Below are 14,931 nucleotides of genomic sequence, written 5' to 3'. Positions count from 1 at the left end.
TGCCGCCGTCACGTTTTGGTTTAGATTCGGGAGTACACACTAAGTATCTTTAGTCAGTGCTCTAAAGGCCACGAAGTAAACTCTAGGATAGACGAACGACCGCGACGACGCGTTTTGCGACGGGACCAAGTGTACACGCGACAACGCGAGTTAGTGTGTGCAGTGAAGTGAGTGTTTTGGCTGTTCTTTAAGCTTCACGTTCCTCACTGGAAGTAAGTTCCATTAGCTTACCGCGTCATTGTGGAGTCGAGTGCTGATACAGTGCCATTACTTAGGAATAACCACTTTTATCGTGTGACGTACAGAGTTCTGCCTTAAATTGCACTCTATCAAAATACCTTTTGTTTTTCCAATATTTTACAGTTCTAAATGTCAATTATCCCCTTCCAGGGCCGGGTTAATGTCATCTTTATCGGGGTGAAACGATACGAAAGCTATGGGGGTGGCAGAGGATTTCGCTCCCAGCTTTACGCAGAAGCCTCAATTGAGGCAGGAAGATGATGGGAACAAACTCATCTTCGAATGCCAGCTATTGGCGTCCCCGAAACCAGATATCGAATGGTTCCGCAGCGATACACTATTATCTGAAGACAGTAGGACCAATTTCAAGATACAGTCCATAGGTACCAGCAAGTTCCTCGTAGTTCTCGAGTTGGACGATGTTATCGAAACTGACGCTGGCCTTTATAAGGTCAAAGCGAAGAATACTATGGGAGAAGTCGCGGCTTCCATCAACCTCAACTTCAGCCGTAAGTACATTTTCCCCCGAGGCAGCGTTAAATGCCAAGTTGTACTCGAAAGTATGATTTTGTAATTTAAATTATTCGGATGGCTTGGCGTTTGACGCGTCCCGCACCAAATTCCGTTAAAAAGCACGATTGTAACATATTTCTCCTTTCAGCTATGGACGAGCCAAAAGAAAAGTGAGTATATGCTAAAAAATGCGATACGGATAAACTTATATAAGTATGTGACTGGCTGCGGATTCGGAACGGGATATTTTGCCAAATTTTGATATCCACAATTAGTCACCTATCTTGGTGCGCGCAACATTTACGTTACAGCTCATATTTCCAAACAGTCAACACTATATTTATAATTTATTTATCTAATATTTTACGCGACGAAATATTTTACCGAATTTATATACAGTACCTACTCGATTAATATATCTATCAATAATTATTTGTGTAGACAAATAGATGGCCTTGCACCAACATTCGCTAAGAAACCCGCCATTCGGCAAGAAGAAGATGGAAAAAGACTACTTTTTGAATGTCGAATCCAGGCCGATCCCCGTCCAGTCGTCAGTTGGTTCCACAATGGCAATTCTGTCTCAGAAGGTCCCCGTCATAAGGTACCTCCACATTTTTTTTTTATGTTCTAAACACATCTTTTAATCGCATACGTAACGATGCAGTTGTTAAATCAAATTATCTGTATAGCGTATTTATTAAAAACACTATTTTCGTATTCAGTTTAAGTGCTTAAAATGTTGGCAACACGAAATGTTCTATTTTTGCATGTGACACCTGCTGTTTACGAGCCTCTGTTTTATAAACCGAAATTATTTAACGTTATTTTGTATAATTGTAAGCAGATCTGACATTATTTCATTCCACTACAATTATTACTGGGCAGTGGACTTGATTTATTTTGTCGAATTAAAACGGACGCGATCAGAAATGCCGTTCCGCAAACACTTAAACTGATTTTACGCAAAATATCACTGGATTTTTCTCAGGCCCTATTTAATCGGGCACTTCTACCACACCTTAAAGAAAAAGAAATTAAAAATTTTCTAAAATAAATACATTTAGGTGCCGCAGGAATGCCTGGTTAAATAACAAAAAAAAAAAAAGTAATAAAAAAATGCAGCAAATAAATAATTACAAACAATATCTGGATTTCCTTGGTTAAATTCCAAAACCAATCGTTTTTTAATTACGACCAGTGTCGCTTGAGCTAAATGTGCTATTACAAACGTTCTCTACAACTAATATTTTAACCGGGATCTGTTAGGGTTGATTGATATATTCGTTTATTCCACATGCGATAGAATACAAAATTAGTTTGAGAGAACCTTTTGAGAAGTGCGTTTGATTCGTAATGAGCAATGTTAATTTCAGTTGAGGATAGACAAAGATGGACACTCGTACTTTGCAACCCTTGAAATAAAAAATGTCACGGTAGAGGATGCTGGCAAATACAAGGTCACTGCAAAGAACGATTTGGGAGAGAGTAATGCAACGATCAGCCTTAACTTTGACAGTAAGTTAAATGTGGTGTTGTCTTGTCCTTGCTTTGAGTGTCCGCAAAAGAAGTTGAGGTGGTAGTTTATACCGATTAATTCGTTTTTTTCCTGCCAAAATCCGTGAAATAACATTGAAATTAACCCGCGGAAGCTTTTAGAGACGGCTTCTAACATGTACGTGATAGAGTAGAGCTTATGGCATCAGTCTCTAGGAAGCTACTCAGACGAGGAACTGTTACTCTTTCAAACAATACGCTGTCCAAGCCCCTTCAACACAAAACAGTCCCCCCCGCATTACACTTTTTTTTTGTAAACTTAGCCCCTATATACTCCAAAACGCAGCAGCAGGTGTTAGGGACAAGTAAGTCAGCACTCGTGCACAGTACAATGGACTAACCGACGCTTAATCTCAGCTCAGCTTTTAATTTGCAGTTTTTTAACAATCCATTTCTAATCAGTGTACATTAAATTCCGAAACCGTTTTGTGTGATTGAGAGCTTAGTATAGAGATATCCTCGCAACGCAATCCATCCCCCGAGCGAGCATCCAGGCGAACACGGATTGTGGCACTTGGGTATTTTTTTAGGCCGAACGCGAGGCTCCTCACCGGCAGAACCCCCCGAAACCCCCGCCCCCCCACCATCAACACTTGTACTTTTTTTTTAACATATATAACTTTTAAAGGCCATGTTCTTGCAAATGTGACACTTGTATTTCAGAGTTGTACTACACTATATATATATTATATATATCACTTTTAACACTGTTGAGCCGTATGATTAAAAGCTGAGCTTTTTCTTTTTCGGTGAGCATTGTAAGTTGCGCGAGTGTTGCTGGCTGTCCTATGTCACGATAGCCAGTTTAGGAGAGTTTATGCATTAGGCGATGAAGCACCTGTGCCTGAGAAGGAGGGCATCAGACCGACGTTTACTGAGCGCCCTGTCATCCGACAGACCGACGACGGCGCCAAAATCACCTTCGAATGTCGCTGCGTGGGCGACCCTAAACCTGAGATACAATGGTACGTATGACCCCCGCACTAGCATTACCAGATACTCACCCTCCTTGATCCAGGTACCACGGGAGGGAAGAGATCAAGGAGAACAGCCGGTATACCATCTCGATGGAAGTGGACCAGAAGCTCTACTACCTGGCACGACTCGAAATCAACAACGTCAAGAAGAACGACCGCGGCGAATACAGGGCCGTCGCCCAGAACAAGTACGGCAAGGGCGTCGCCACCATCAACCTCAACTTCGAGGCTACCGAAAGGCCAAAGTAAGACATACCCAACCCCCGCACGTCGCCCCCCACCCCTAAAGACCAAATCTCTTTCGCAGAATCCCAGACGGCAAGGCGCCCCGGTTCCCCAAGAAACCCACCATAAGGCAAGAGGGGGATGTCCTCATCATGGAATGCCTCCTCGAAGCCAACCCCGATCCGGATATCACATGGTTCCAAAGCGAGAAAAGTATCGCGGACAGCTCGCGCGTTCGCATGTTGCGCAAGACCACTACCAAAGATACTTATCTTCTCACTCTAGAAATCGCTAACCCGACCCGCGAGGACGGCGGCCATTATAGATGTAACGCGTTCAATGCTTATGGTGAAAGCAATGCTAATATTGCGCTCAACTTCCAAGGTATGATGCGCAGAAACCACGTCCAAAACTGTTCTATATCTGTATTCTGTGTCTGTGAAACGTCTCAATTCCGTTACTCATTTCCAATTTGTTCCAGTGCCGTCTTGTCAACCAACCAACTCTCTCTCTTCGAACTGTGTTATTGTCATTTGCATGAGCATGGCCTTTGATTTAAAGCCAGCCTCTAGCACACATACGTAACTTAATCGTGTTACAGGTGGCGACGACGCTGCTGGGTTTGCTCCCTCTTTCATCGAGAAACCCAAAATTATCCCCAATGAAAGCGGCACCCTTATTACAATGAAATGCAAGTGCAAAGCCAAACCAAAACCCAACGTTACCTGGTTCCGTGGAACCAACGTCGTTAAAGAGTCATCTAAAATCAAAATCAAAGTCCTTGATGTCGAAGAGGACGTTTACGAGCTGTCTCTTGAGATTAAGGTACATCCCGAATATCGTTCACATTTAAACCTACTGAAACTCGCGCTGGTCTTTATCCCTGTCATTAGAAAACTATATCAGACCATCTTTGAGAAGCTCTCCCTCTCTCTCTCTGCAAGAATTTGCAGTTTAAACACTATTTGGCAAGAAGTGCAAAGTACAACCTGCAGTGCAGTTAAACCACTGTCAAATAAAAACTGTTATTTTGCGTGCAATAGCCACCAGAACGCGTTCCAGTAGGTTCAAATTTCGACGCTTACAACTTTACAAAAAACAAAACAAGGTAATACTACCAAAAACGATAGTTTTCGCCTTACCTTAAAGGCATTAAGCTAATTTTCCTAAAAATCATATTAAATCCAGATATCCAAAAGATATCTAACCTCATTCCATCTAACCTAATAAGATTCTTTAATTGATTGATTTACACGAGCAATATCTAGTAATATAAGAGTGATATATCTAAGTATTAATATGGAAAACACATATTTTTTCAACATTTTGAATATTACTTTTGGCTTTCTTGCCAATGGAATTAGTAAATATAGATATCTAACCTCAAAAACAAGTTACTTAATTGATTATTTATTTGAATCGGCTCGACACCTTCAAAATAAAAATGCAAGCGCTACTAACGAAATAGGTACCTGCTTGTCCCGAGCAAAACCCGCATTCACGTAACTGAAATTGCAGGATCCGTCCGCGCCCGACGGTGGAACCTACAGGTGTCACGTGAAGAACGAATTCGGCGAAAGCAACGCCAACCTCAACCTCAACATCGAAGCCGAACCGGAACCGGAAGGCGATGGACCCACGTTCGTGGAGAAACCGAGGATCACCTCGCAACAGAACGGTAAACTGGTTATAATGGAATGCAAGGTGCGTTCCAATCCCATACCCGACATAATTTGGTACAGAGAAGGTAAACAGGTAACTGAGTCTTCTAAGATTAAGATTAGTTTTGAGAAAGTCGAAGAGGAAGTGTACTACATCAAGTTGGAGTTGAACGATCCCGGAACTGAGGACTCTGGTTTGTATAAGTGCAATATCAAGAACACGTTTGGTGAGCTTAACGCCAACCTTACGCTGAACATTGAAATCATCCCCGTCATCAAGGAAAAACCGAGAGTTATTAAAATCATCAAAAAGAAAACTGTTATTGTTGAATGCAAAGTCCTCAGCAAGTTCGCTCCGGATTGTACATGGTTCAAGGAAGCAGATGCGGTTAAGGAAGATACAAGACACACCGTACACGTTGAACAAGTCAAAGACGTAAGCCCTTCCTTTAATATTTAGTGGATTACGTACTCACTCTTTATTCTAGGGCGAATTCGCTATTAAACTGGAGATTTCCGACGTGCAAAAAACCGACAAAGGTTTATACAAATTGGTTGCCAAAAACGAGAAAGGTGAAGCTACTTCACAAACTGTCGAGGTTACCGAACTGCCTCCAGAAGAAAAACCGAAAGGCGAGAAGCCGAAACTTACATCCTTGACGAATATTGTAAGACGATTTCAACCCTACTATCAATCCCACAACTACTTTCATAATTTTTCAGATAATCGAAGAAGGGAAAACCGTTGATTTTATTTCTTCCCTAACAGTAGAAGACAAGACTGTTAGAATTACTTGGTACAAAAACTCGACCGTAATCAAGGATTCGGAAGAATTCAAAATTTTCTTCGACGGCACAGTGACGCGTCTTAATATCAGTAAATGCAAAATTTCACATTCCGCCACATACAAAGTTGTCGCCAAAAACGAATTCGGAGAAACCGAGAGTACTGCCATTCTAACAGTTAAGGAAACCAAAGACGAAGAAGAGGAAGAAGAAGAGGTAATGTTCATGTTTCTTTAATTATTTAATATATTAATTTTTAATTGATTGATTATGTATAAAATAAACTTTAATTATTATATAAGGAGGAAGAAGTAGAAAAGGTTAAAAAAGTACTAAAAGAGGAATCCTCCGAAAGTGTAGAAAGCAGCGAAGAAGAAGAAGAAGAATCTACAAAGGTACACAACAACACACTACAAACATACACATCTCTGTGAGACAAAATATTCTTACTGTCATTCTGTTATTAACACTCCAACATTTTCTGTTTCACTTTTACCACTTCACTCTGTATACATACCCTAACACTTTCCATTACATGTATTACTTTATACAATGTTCTAACACGGTTTTTTCCTAAAGCTGCTTCTACAAGTACCTCTATCTTCTCTTTGAGTGATTTCCATTTTTTTAAATAATTTTTCAATTTGGAAATAAATAATGTTGTGTTTCAGGAGATTATAGAGAAAAAGGTGGAGAAGAAAGTGGAGAAGAAAGAGGAAAAGAAAGAAGAAAAGAAGGACCAAAAGAAAATTATAGAACAGGTAAAACATTTTTCTTTACACGCGTTGTTACGCAATTTTATAACACAATATATTACATATACATAGAAACATTACAAAATTGTATTAATTTTTACATATTTACATAGAAAAAACAGGAAGAGAAGAAAAAGGTTAATGATATCGACAAGAAAGAGGTGACAAAGAAGGAGGTTAGTACCCTTCATATGTGTTTGTGTACGTTTTTATGTCTTGTTAATTTGTCTTTAGGAAACCAAAACTGAGGAGAAAAAAGCCACTAGACGTTCATCCATACAAAAGGTAAAGTATTAAAGAAAATTGTTTAAAAATTATTGGTTTAATACATAAAAAAACGTATACAGACCGAAGAATATAAGTCAGAATCACGTAGAAGTTCTATTATACAAACTGAGGAAAAAATTATACAAGATGGAAAAACTAGCCGTAAATCTTCAATTACTCAGGCGTCAAAAGACGAAGAAAAAACGGAATCTAGACGTTCTTCTCTAGCCGAAGATAAGAAAAAGAAGGTACATTTAATTCATACCTAAGGCGCTTATATCACTGCTTCGCTTCACTCGCTGAAACTTAAAATCAGTCGTGTAATTTACACAATTCAAAATTCTTACTTTTTCACAGGTTATTAAAGATTCCAAGAAATTGGATTCCACTCCGGAAGTCGTAAGTATATCTGTTTTAAACCCTGTTTACTGTGACTAAAATAAATGTCCGTGTACAGAAAACACCTACCACACCAACACCAGAAAACAATATCGAGGAATCATTTGCTAAAAAAACCAAGGAGACGGAGAAAAAAATTGAAACAAAACTCAAATCTCCGCCACCGAAACAAGAACCGAAACCGGAGCCCAAAGCGGCACCAAAACAAGAACCTAAACCAGAATCCAAAACTACACAGAAAGTTGAAACAAAAACCACTGCTAAAGCCGCAGAGAAAATCGAAACCAAAACTGAAACCAAAACCCCAGCACCTAAAGAACCCGAACGCAAAGCCTCAGAACCAAAACCAAAAGTTCCGGAACCCAAAGCTCCAGCACCTAAAGAACCCGAACGCAAAGCCTCAGAACCAAAACCAAAAGTTCCGGAACCCAAAGCTCCAGCAGCTAAAGAACCTGAACCCAAAGCTCCAGAACCAAAACCAAAAGCCCCAGAACCTAAAGCTCCAGCAGCTAAAGTACCAGAGCCTAAAGCTCCCGCTGCTAAAGAACCCGAACCTGCAAAACCTCAGGAAGACAAAAAACTTACACCCAAACCCGCCCCGACTACAATTAAGAAAACTGCACTTGCTGCCCCTGAAGCAGAAGTACCTGAACTTCTGAGAAAACGGTCCTCATTGAAAAAGGTAAACCACATACAAATACATAACAAAAACCAAGCCTTCCACTACACAATTTGTAAATAACTCAAAATACTTTGTTCCTGTATACCACATATTTATTAAAACCTTTGTACGAAACAATGAGGTTTCTCCCAGATCCAGAAATTCCATTAGTCAACATAACTGATATGGTTTATATCCAAAAAAACAAATTAAGTAAAACGAACGGTCAAAATATTTTCACCACATTTCCGTTTCTATGTGCTCTAACTAAACTCTTTCCTTTCTTATATCTGTTCAATATTAACACTAACCATACTATAAGTTCTTCATAAATATTTTGACCTTTTGTGACCTCTTTGCTAATGTAAAGGAAATTGGAATTTGCTTTGTCTTGTAATCAACAATTGCCCCTAAGTTTGCTGGATATTATCTAAAAGGTGGTGTTGTATTTTTCCATGTACCTTCTAACGCCCTGTGCCGTCCGATGTGTCACGTCGATTGTGTTTTGTCACTTATCAGACGGAAGAAAAGCCGCAACCGGAAGAAGTTAAGCTGAAGGTAAGTCCCTTAATTTTGACTTTTATTAATTTTGAACCCGGTGATATATCGCGACAAGTTATTCCTAGATAATAACTTTATTCTAATTATTCAGCAAGATGTCGAATCCAAAAGACGTATTCCTCCTAAAAGTATGGCAAAGGCGGAATCTTTTTTAAACATACAATTAAAACCTGTTGTTAAAGAAGCGAAAAAAAGCGAACAGGCTAAACTAGAATATGAACTAAAGGTAAAACTTGAGACAGCCGATGTTTCTCTAAACTACATTTTACTTTTCTATTACTACGTCTGTTCCTTCTGTGTTTGTCTGTTCTACGTAAACGTCTCGTCGTCTCACTAACAAGGAATAAACATCTTGTCTCTATCTTTTCTCTCTCTTTGTTTCCTATATTTAAAGACGCTGTAAAAACTTCGCTTCTATTTTACGTACGTTGTGTTTATGAATGGATGTTCTCATGTAATTTTTCATCAGAAAACAACGGACGATAAGGAAAAATTAGCCGTTAAAAAGACCAAGAAGGAAGAGAAATTCGATTACAACGAATGGGAGAACATTCCCGATTACGAAAGACCAGTTTTGGAGAAGTTCGAGAAACATACCCCGCCAGAATATGCGGGAAGGGATAAAACGAAGTTGTCTAAGGTATTTTTAACATTTTAGCCAACGCTGTGCGCTAACCTCAACATGTTACCTAAATTCACAATATTGCTTGCGATCTGAAAAACAAGGAATGCACAGTAATTAGTTCTATCGCATATTCTTGGCATACGTTTAGATCATCTGTGCTGATACCAAGTTACATTTATAATTAATACGGGTTATAAAGATTCTTTAGTCTTAATCCAGCTCGCATGTGGTGTTGATATAAAACTCAATGGTAAATACTCGCTTGAATTTGGCTTCCAAGTCGAAATATTTTAAGCCCTGCCACGCTCAAACCTTGCTTTGCAACCGATCCCAGCTTTTCGAAGGACATACCCCGCTTTGCAAATTTTACGAACGAATCGAAATCAACGTTGCGGTTTTCCTAGGATAAGCCAAGCCTTGCGGTTGAAGGCAAGGAGAAGCAACCGTCCCAGGCAACCATCAGCGAACAACCTAGACCGAGTTTGCCGCAAATTAAAACGCCCGATGCTCCTAAAATAGAAGTGAGCAAAGAAAGAACACCGGAACCGAGGAAAAAGTCCTTGGAACCAGGATCTGGACCCGGAAGCCGACGTGGCTCTCTGATACCACCCGAATCCATAGGCCGACGCGCTAGTTTAATCATATCCGATGAGGTATTTACCGTTTGTTTTTTTAACTCACTTTCTGTTTCTCAATTTAGCTGTATCTGTACGGTGTCCTGTGAGACGTGGATACATTACTGTTGTTTTATTTACGTATGTTAACTTTATGTCATAGGAACATAGGAAACTACGCCCCGGCGAGGTTTTAGAGGAGAAAAAGGTAACCTTAACGAGAACTAAACTGCATCGTACGCCTGGCCCTTTAATCGTTTCAATTTTCATTCACATTTCAGCCTGGATATGCGTCTAAATATGAGTTTATACAAAGCTTTCGATGTTGTAACTCTACAACGTACCACCATTGCTGAAAATGTTTAAAAGCAAATTGTGGTGCGTGTATAAGGTGGACTTGTGGCGGAATAACGAGGGCGCTTTTTTTTTCTAACGAGTCTGGTCTCGTCGTTCCGCCGTGATGAGTTAAAAATCAACAACACGCATGAATTTATTACTTAAATACAGCACCAGCAAGCCAGCCATCACCAATCATCAATGCCAGGGCATCGAGTATAGCACTAGATTTATTATATATCCGTGTAATTAGATGTAATTAGAGTTAATTAGATTGTAATTAGAGAGGATTCATACAAAATTTATAATAAATTTTATGCCAACAGGGAGGAAAATTGCGTCCCGGGGAGGTGCTCGATCCAAAGGTGAGATTTGTGTTGATATACACAAAACTGACCTTGGGTTTGGCGCAATCAGCGCCAAACGATTTAACAGATTGATTTTGGGTTGGTTTTTTAATTTGCATTAACTTTTAATTTACTTATTTCATTCATACTGGTTATTTGTTTATTTTTATTGACTCCATCTATTTTTTATTTGAAGACGAGAAAACGTCCGGGAGAATTGGATCCAACCGATAAGCAGGTTAGCGCGGAATTCTGTGTAGATTTGAATTTATTTAGCGAAATTTAGAAAATTGTTAATATCTATATGTCTGTGTCTAACGATTTTTTTAGATTCGAGGAGGTTTCTTAATACACGTGTCGGATTTATGAGAAACTGTAATTAATTTATATGTTTAGAATAGAACAGTATCTAATATCATTTTAAAACTTTTTTTATTTCAATTTTTTTTTGTGCAATCGGAGACAGGCCGAAGAAACAAATATACGGAAAGATCACTCACGAACGATGTTCGTCATTGTTCATCCACTTTTTTTTTTCTATATTTACTCTTCGGTAATACACTTCCTGTCTCGACATTTTTGTTTTACATTTTTAAAACTTGTGTTGCTAATATGGTTTGTTTAGTTAAAACTACAAACTATTAAAAAGAGAGTGACTACGATGTGTACATTTTGTTAGTGTATATACTCGCAAATAAATTAATAAAATAATGCCTGGCAAAGAAAATAACAACGCTCGCTTGCTGCGAAAACAAACTGCTGCTAGATATAAAAAACGCTGATGCCTTATACCAAAATATGGAGAACTTACACACTTACACTTAATACACACAATATCACACTATACACCTCTTGGGAGCAAACGAAATTCTCAATTAAAACTATTATACAGCGTCGTCGTCCTAGTTCAGAGGTTAGAAGGCCCAGCGTTGCTGAACTGGAAGACATCATTAACAAACCATCCACCCCGTTAAAACCATCTGGTCCTAAAGGAGCTCCCCCAAGCATTATCGATTACCAAGAAAATTACTCGTCCGTTGAAGGTATGCTTTTAATTTATTTCTAACATTAAAAACTAACTGCTCATCTTGTTTTTTTTTTCAGATCAAACTGCCTATATCACTATCCAAGTTGAGGGTGACCCCGCACCTAAATTTAAATTCTACAAGGTAAGCGAAAAATATTGTCGTATTTGAATAAAAACATATATAAAACGGTAATACGATACGACTGTTCCAAATCGAGCTTCTGTCACTAAAAATAGCATAAACAAGTAATAACGAAAAGTTTTTGGCAGACACTTTTTCCAAGTGTTTAATGTAAATGTTCATATAAATCAGCTTTACTTCATAAAGAGAATCCTTTATATTATATGACGAAAATACCGACTACGTTTTATTTCAATCGTGATCACACTTTGGAAAATGGTTACGGTTTCGTTTGAAATTGAATAAATAAGATACTGGAATAACAGAAGTCTCAGTAAATAAGGATATAAAATATTTTGAGTTGTTATTTAATTTTAAAATATTGGAATATAACATCGTTTACTGTAACACGTTTAAGTAATATACATTACAGTCCAAAAATAAAGAACTCTATTGGCTACTGAAATATTGACACAAATTGAAGATTACGCTGATAGAAATACACGAGGGAAATATTCATATCAATATAATAATATTCGATAGCATTTATTTATGGATTTATCGATATTTAACGATTTCGTTTATACTCTGCTTCTGCAATTCGGTCAATTTGATTTTTTACAATTCCCTAAAAGCAACTTTTAAGCATCCTGTAAAGTATTGGATGTTGCTCGTTTCGTATTAAAAAACATTAAACTGTTTACCTTTACAGGGCATGACGGAGATTATAGAAGGTGGTCGTTTCAAATTTGTCACTGACGGTGAAACGAACCTGATCACACTTTGCATCCGCAAAGTAAAGCCCAACGATGAGGGTCAATATAAAGTGGTTGTATCTAATGTCCATGGCGAGGACAGAGCTGAGATGATGCTTTACGTAGCCGGTAAGTGATTAATTACACACAGAACGAAGAATAAAAATGACTAAAGTTTCCAATATTACTAAAAAATATCTGAAGTTTTGAATGCACTGCAAAGTGCTATGAGAGGACAACTTGGTGATAATGAAATGTATGTGCAGGTGCTGCTGGTGTTGACTTCCGTTCCATGCTGATGAAGAGAAAATACGCAAAATGGGACAAAGACAAGGGTGACCCGGATTGGGGTGAACTGAAAGAGACAGAGAAACCACTCCCAGCACTCAAGAAAGTAGAAAAGGTCAGATTTATTAAATTTTACAGAATATCAGTTGCATCCAAACCTATCTATATGTATAATATATTTAAACTGTTATTTTTTTACCTATATTTGTGCAGCATTTGACATCACTTTACGTTTTTTACTCCTCGTATCGGCTTTTGGCATTTTTGTTTTTTAATATGGGGACATTTTGTTGACTTCTATTGCCGTTATAGCCTGATGGCCAGCTAGTGTCAGGGTTGTATGAAGAAGATGATCGAATAATAATCGTATTGGATGGCCAAATAGTAGCAGCAATTCCAGTAGAAAAAAAAGCCAGTGTTAATTGGAGTTGGTTAAAGGTCGGATTATTTTTACCTACCTTCCATGTACCTCTCCAAATATTCCAAATGACCCCCATAACTCCATTAAATTAAAAGCCTAATATAAACTATTTAAAAAACGTACTAGGTTTATTCTTTTTATGGAATTTTAGGAGAAAATTTACTGACCTATTGTTTTTATACGTATAAATAGAAATTCTCAAAACATAGCAACGCTGAAAAATGAGACAATTCAACGTTCAACTAAAACCATAGCGCATTTTCTCTGATGATTATGGAGATGATAAATTTCTCACAGTTTACGATATGTCAATAATTTTGCTCTTTACTTCCCACGAAAACTAAAAATAACCACAGCTGGTGCTAAACACCACCATAATTTACTTCAGAACACACATTTCGTAGATTTAAAAGAATAAACCTATTTAAACAAAGTAGGATTTTTAAAACCCAATTTATAAAAAGTACGATTTAAATAAATGTTAAACACAACCGTCGCATTACGGAAAAGTGACTGTCATCGATGATATCAATTATATTCATCTTGGGAGCAAGACCAGTGGCGTTACCGTTTGGATATACATTTGAAAATTTGATTGGCACATACTTATACGCACACAGGGTGTTGGGACCTGCAGTTAAAAAAACCTTTGTTATAAAATAAATTACATAAAAAGCAAACCTTTTAAAATAAGTATTGTTTGATAAACAATACAAACTAAATAAAAGAACATTTAAATCCTATTTTGAGATAAATTTTAACACTCCTTTCCAAGTAAAACCCGATCCGAAAAATCAATGAAGAATGAAGCACCTTTGGCCATCATTACTTTTCAGATATCGATTTTTTTTCCTAATTTTTAAGCAAAGTGTTATAAAGATGTGTCTCCACCGACTTACTGTTTTTGGCTATTTTTCAGTTTTGGCCAGCCAGAGGAGTTATTTATTAGGTTGTGATCGTCCTATTTTTATTGTGATTGTGAAAATAGTTTATAGAGTGTGAGTAAATGGGCTGCCCCTTTTTGCAACAGCTGCTTCGTATCTGTGCAATACTAATACGTATACTTAATATCAAAAATATTTTACTTAAGAGCGGTCGTCCTTTCCAGCGCTTCTTCGGTATATACAGAGCGAATATGACTTTAGCCTAAACTGATCGCTTTATATGAATATAGAAATTTCAGTGCAATATACTTAATTTAAATATTAAAATGTCGAAAGTCGAGATTTTAAACCAGAAAACCCTTCAAAACCGAAATTTCTGTATTTAAGACATATCCCACCTTTATGACATTTGGGAAGTAAAGAATATATAACAAAAAAGCATTTTTAAGGTCATTTAAAGTTTCTTTAGAGTAATATGCCGCATTATAGTGCTTCTTTTATTGAAACAAACCAATACCAACACTTTCATATACCACTCTGTAATTTTCTACATAGTAATGACATTTTGTTGTTGCTTGGCTGTTTCATAGCATTATCTCGTTTTTCCCGTAATGAAAATAGCACGAAAAAATTCAAGTACGTAATACATGTTTATTACAGTATATTTTCCAGTTAATTTTGAACCGCTCCAGAAATCTCAGACAAATAAGTACACTAATGATTCACCGGTTGTTTACGCTTCGTTATTTTTATTGGAACGGACACAAAAGTATATTAAGTAAAATATTTTTATGACGACACTCAATGTTATTGTTTCACGGGCTATAAAAAGCATTAACTGTGTTTGATTTTTCACAGAGCGCTATTTTAAGAAAAACTAATTCAGGGTTTTCTTTGACCGGATTTGTACC

At 37.7% G+C, this 14,931-nt stretch overlaps 1 protein-coding gene across 8 annotated transcripts in view; it reads left to right on the top strand.

The window, feature by feature from the left end:
- Positions 1-14,931, top strand: part of LOC108907382 (twitchin) — a 54,599-nt gene continuing 39,668 nt past the window's right edge. Inside the window, exons 1-29 of one of the 8 annotated variants that reach the window (XM_018711045.1) lie at positions 1-212; positions 391-749; positions 902-923; positions 1,195-1,357; positions 2,130-2,271; positions 3,137-3,275; positions 3,329-3,532; positions 3,595-3,896; positions 4,114-4,337; positions 5,031-5,609; positions 5,662-5,841; positions 5,897-6,175; positions 6,262-6,354; positions 6,631-6,720; positions 6,828-6,890; positions 6,949-6,999; positions 7,062-7,229; positions 7,339-7,380; positions 7,439-8,062; positions 8,561-8,599; positions 8,694-8,828; positions 9,072-9,242; positions 9,632-9,880; positions 10,005-10,049; positions 11,417-11,567; positions 11,629-11,693; positions 12,385-12,556; positions 12,694-12,830; positions 13,028-13,153. In XM_018711045.1, coding sequence (XP_018566561.1) covers positions 437-749; positions 902-923; positions 1,195-1,357; positions 2,130-2,271; positions 3,137-3,275; positions 3,329-3,532; positions 3,595-3,896; positions 4,114-4,337; positions 5,031-5,609; positions 5,662-5,841; positions 5,897-6,175; positions 6,262-6,354; positions 6,631-6,720; positions 6,828-6,890; positions 6,949-6,999; positions 7,062-7,229; positions 7,339-7,380; positions 7,439-8,062; positions 8,561-8,599; positions 8,694-8,828; positions 9,072-9,242; positions 9,632-9,880; positions 10,005-10,049; positions 11,417-11,567; positions 11,629-11,693; positions 12,385-12,556; positions 12,694-12,830; positions 13,028-13,153 — 4,968 coding nt within the window. In that variant the 5' untranslated portion in view covers positions 1-212; positions 391-436. Of the gene's footprint in view, positions 213-390; positions 750-901; positions 924-1,194; positions 1,358-2,129; positions 2,272-3,136; positions 3,276-3,328; positions 3,533-3,594; positions 3,897-4,113; positions 4,338-5,030; positions 5,610-5,661; positions 5,842-5,896; positions 6,176-6,261; positions 6,355-6,630; positions 6,721-6,827; positions 6,891-6,948; positions 7,000-7,061; positions 7,230-7,338; positions 7,381-7,438; positions 8,063-8,560; positions 8,600-8,693; positions 8,829-9,071; positions 9,243-9,631; positions 9,881-10,004; positions 10,050-10,503; positions 10,543-10,720; positions 10,763-11,416; positions 11,568-11,628; positions 11,694-12,384; positions 12,557-12,693; positions 12,831-13,027; positions 13,154-14,931 lie in introns of all 8 variants that reach the window. The other 7 variants (XM_018711038.2, XM_018711041.2, XM_018711040.2 and 4 more) reach the window with 7 other exon arrangements.

The sequence above is a fragment of the Anoplophora glabripennis genome, unplaced genomic scaffold (assembly GCF_000390285.2).
Source record: "Anoplophora glabripennis isolate ALB-LARVAE unplaced genomic scaffold, Agla_2.0 scaffold5, whole genome shotgun sequence".
Lineage (NCBI taxonomy): Eukaryota > Metazoa > Arthropoda > Insecta > Coleoptera > Cerambycidae > Anoplophora > Anoplophora glabripennis.
This window is presented reverse-complemented; position numbering and strand designations above follow the sequence as displayed.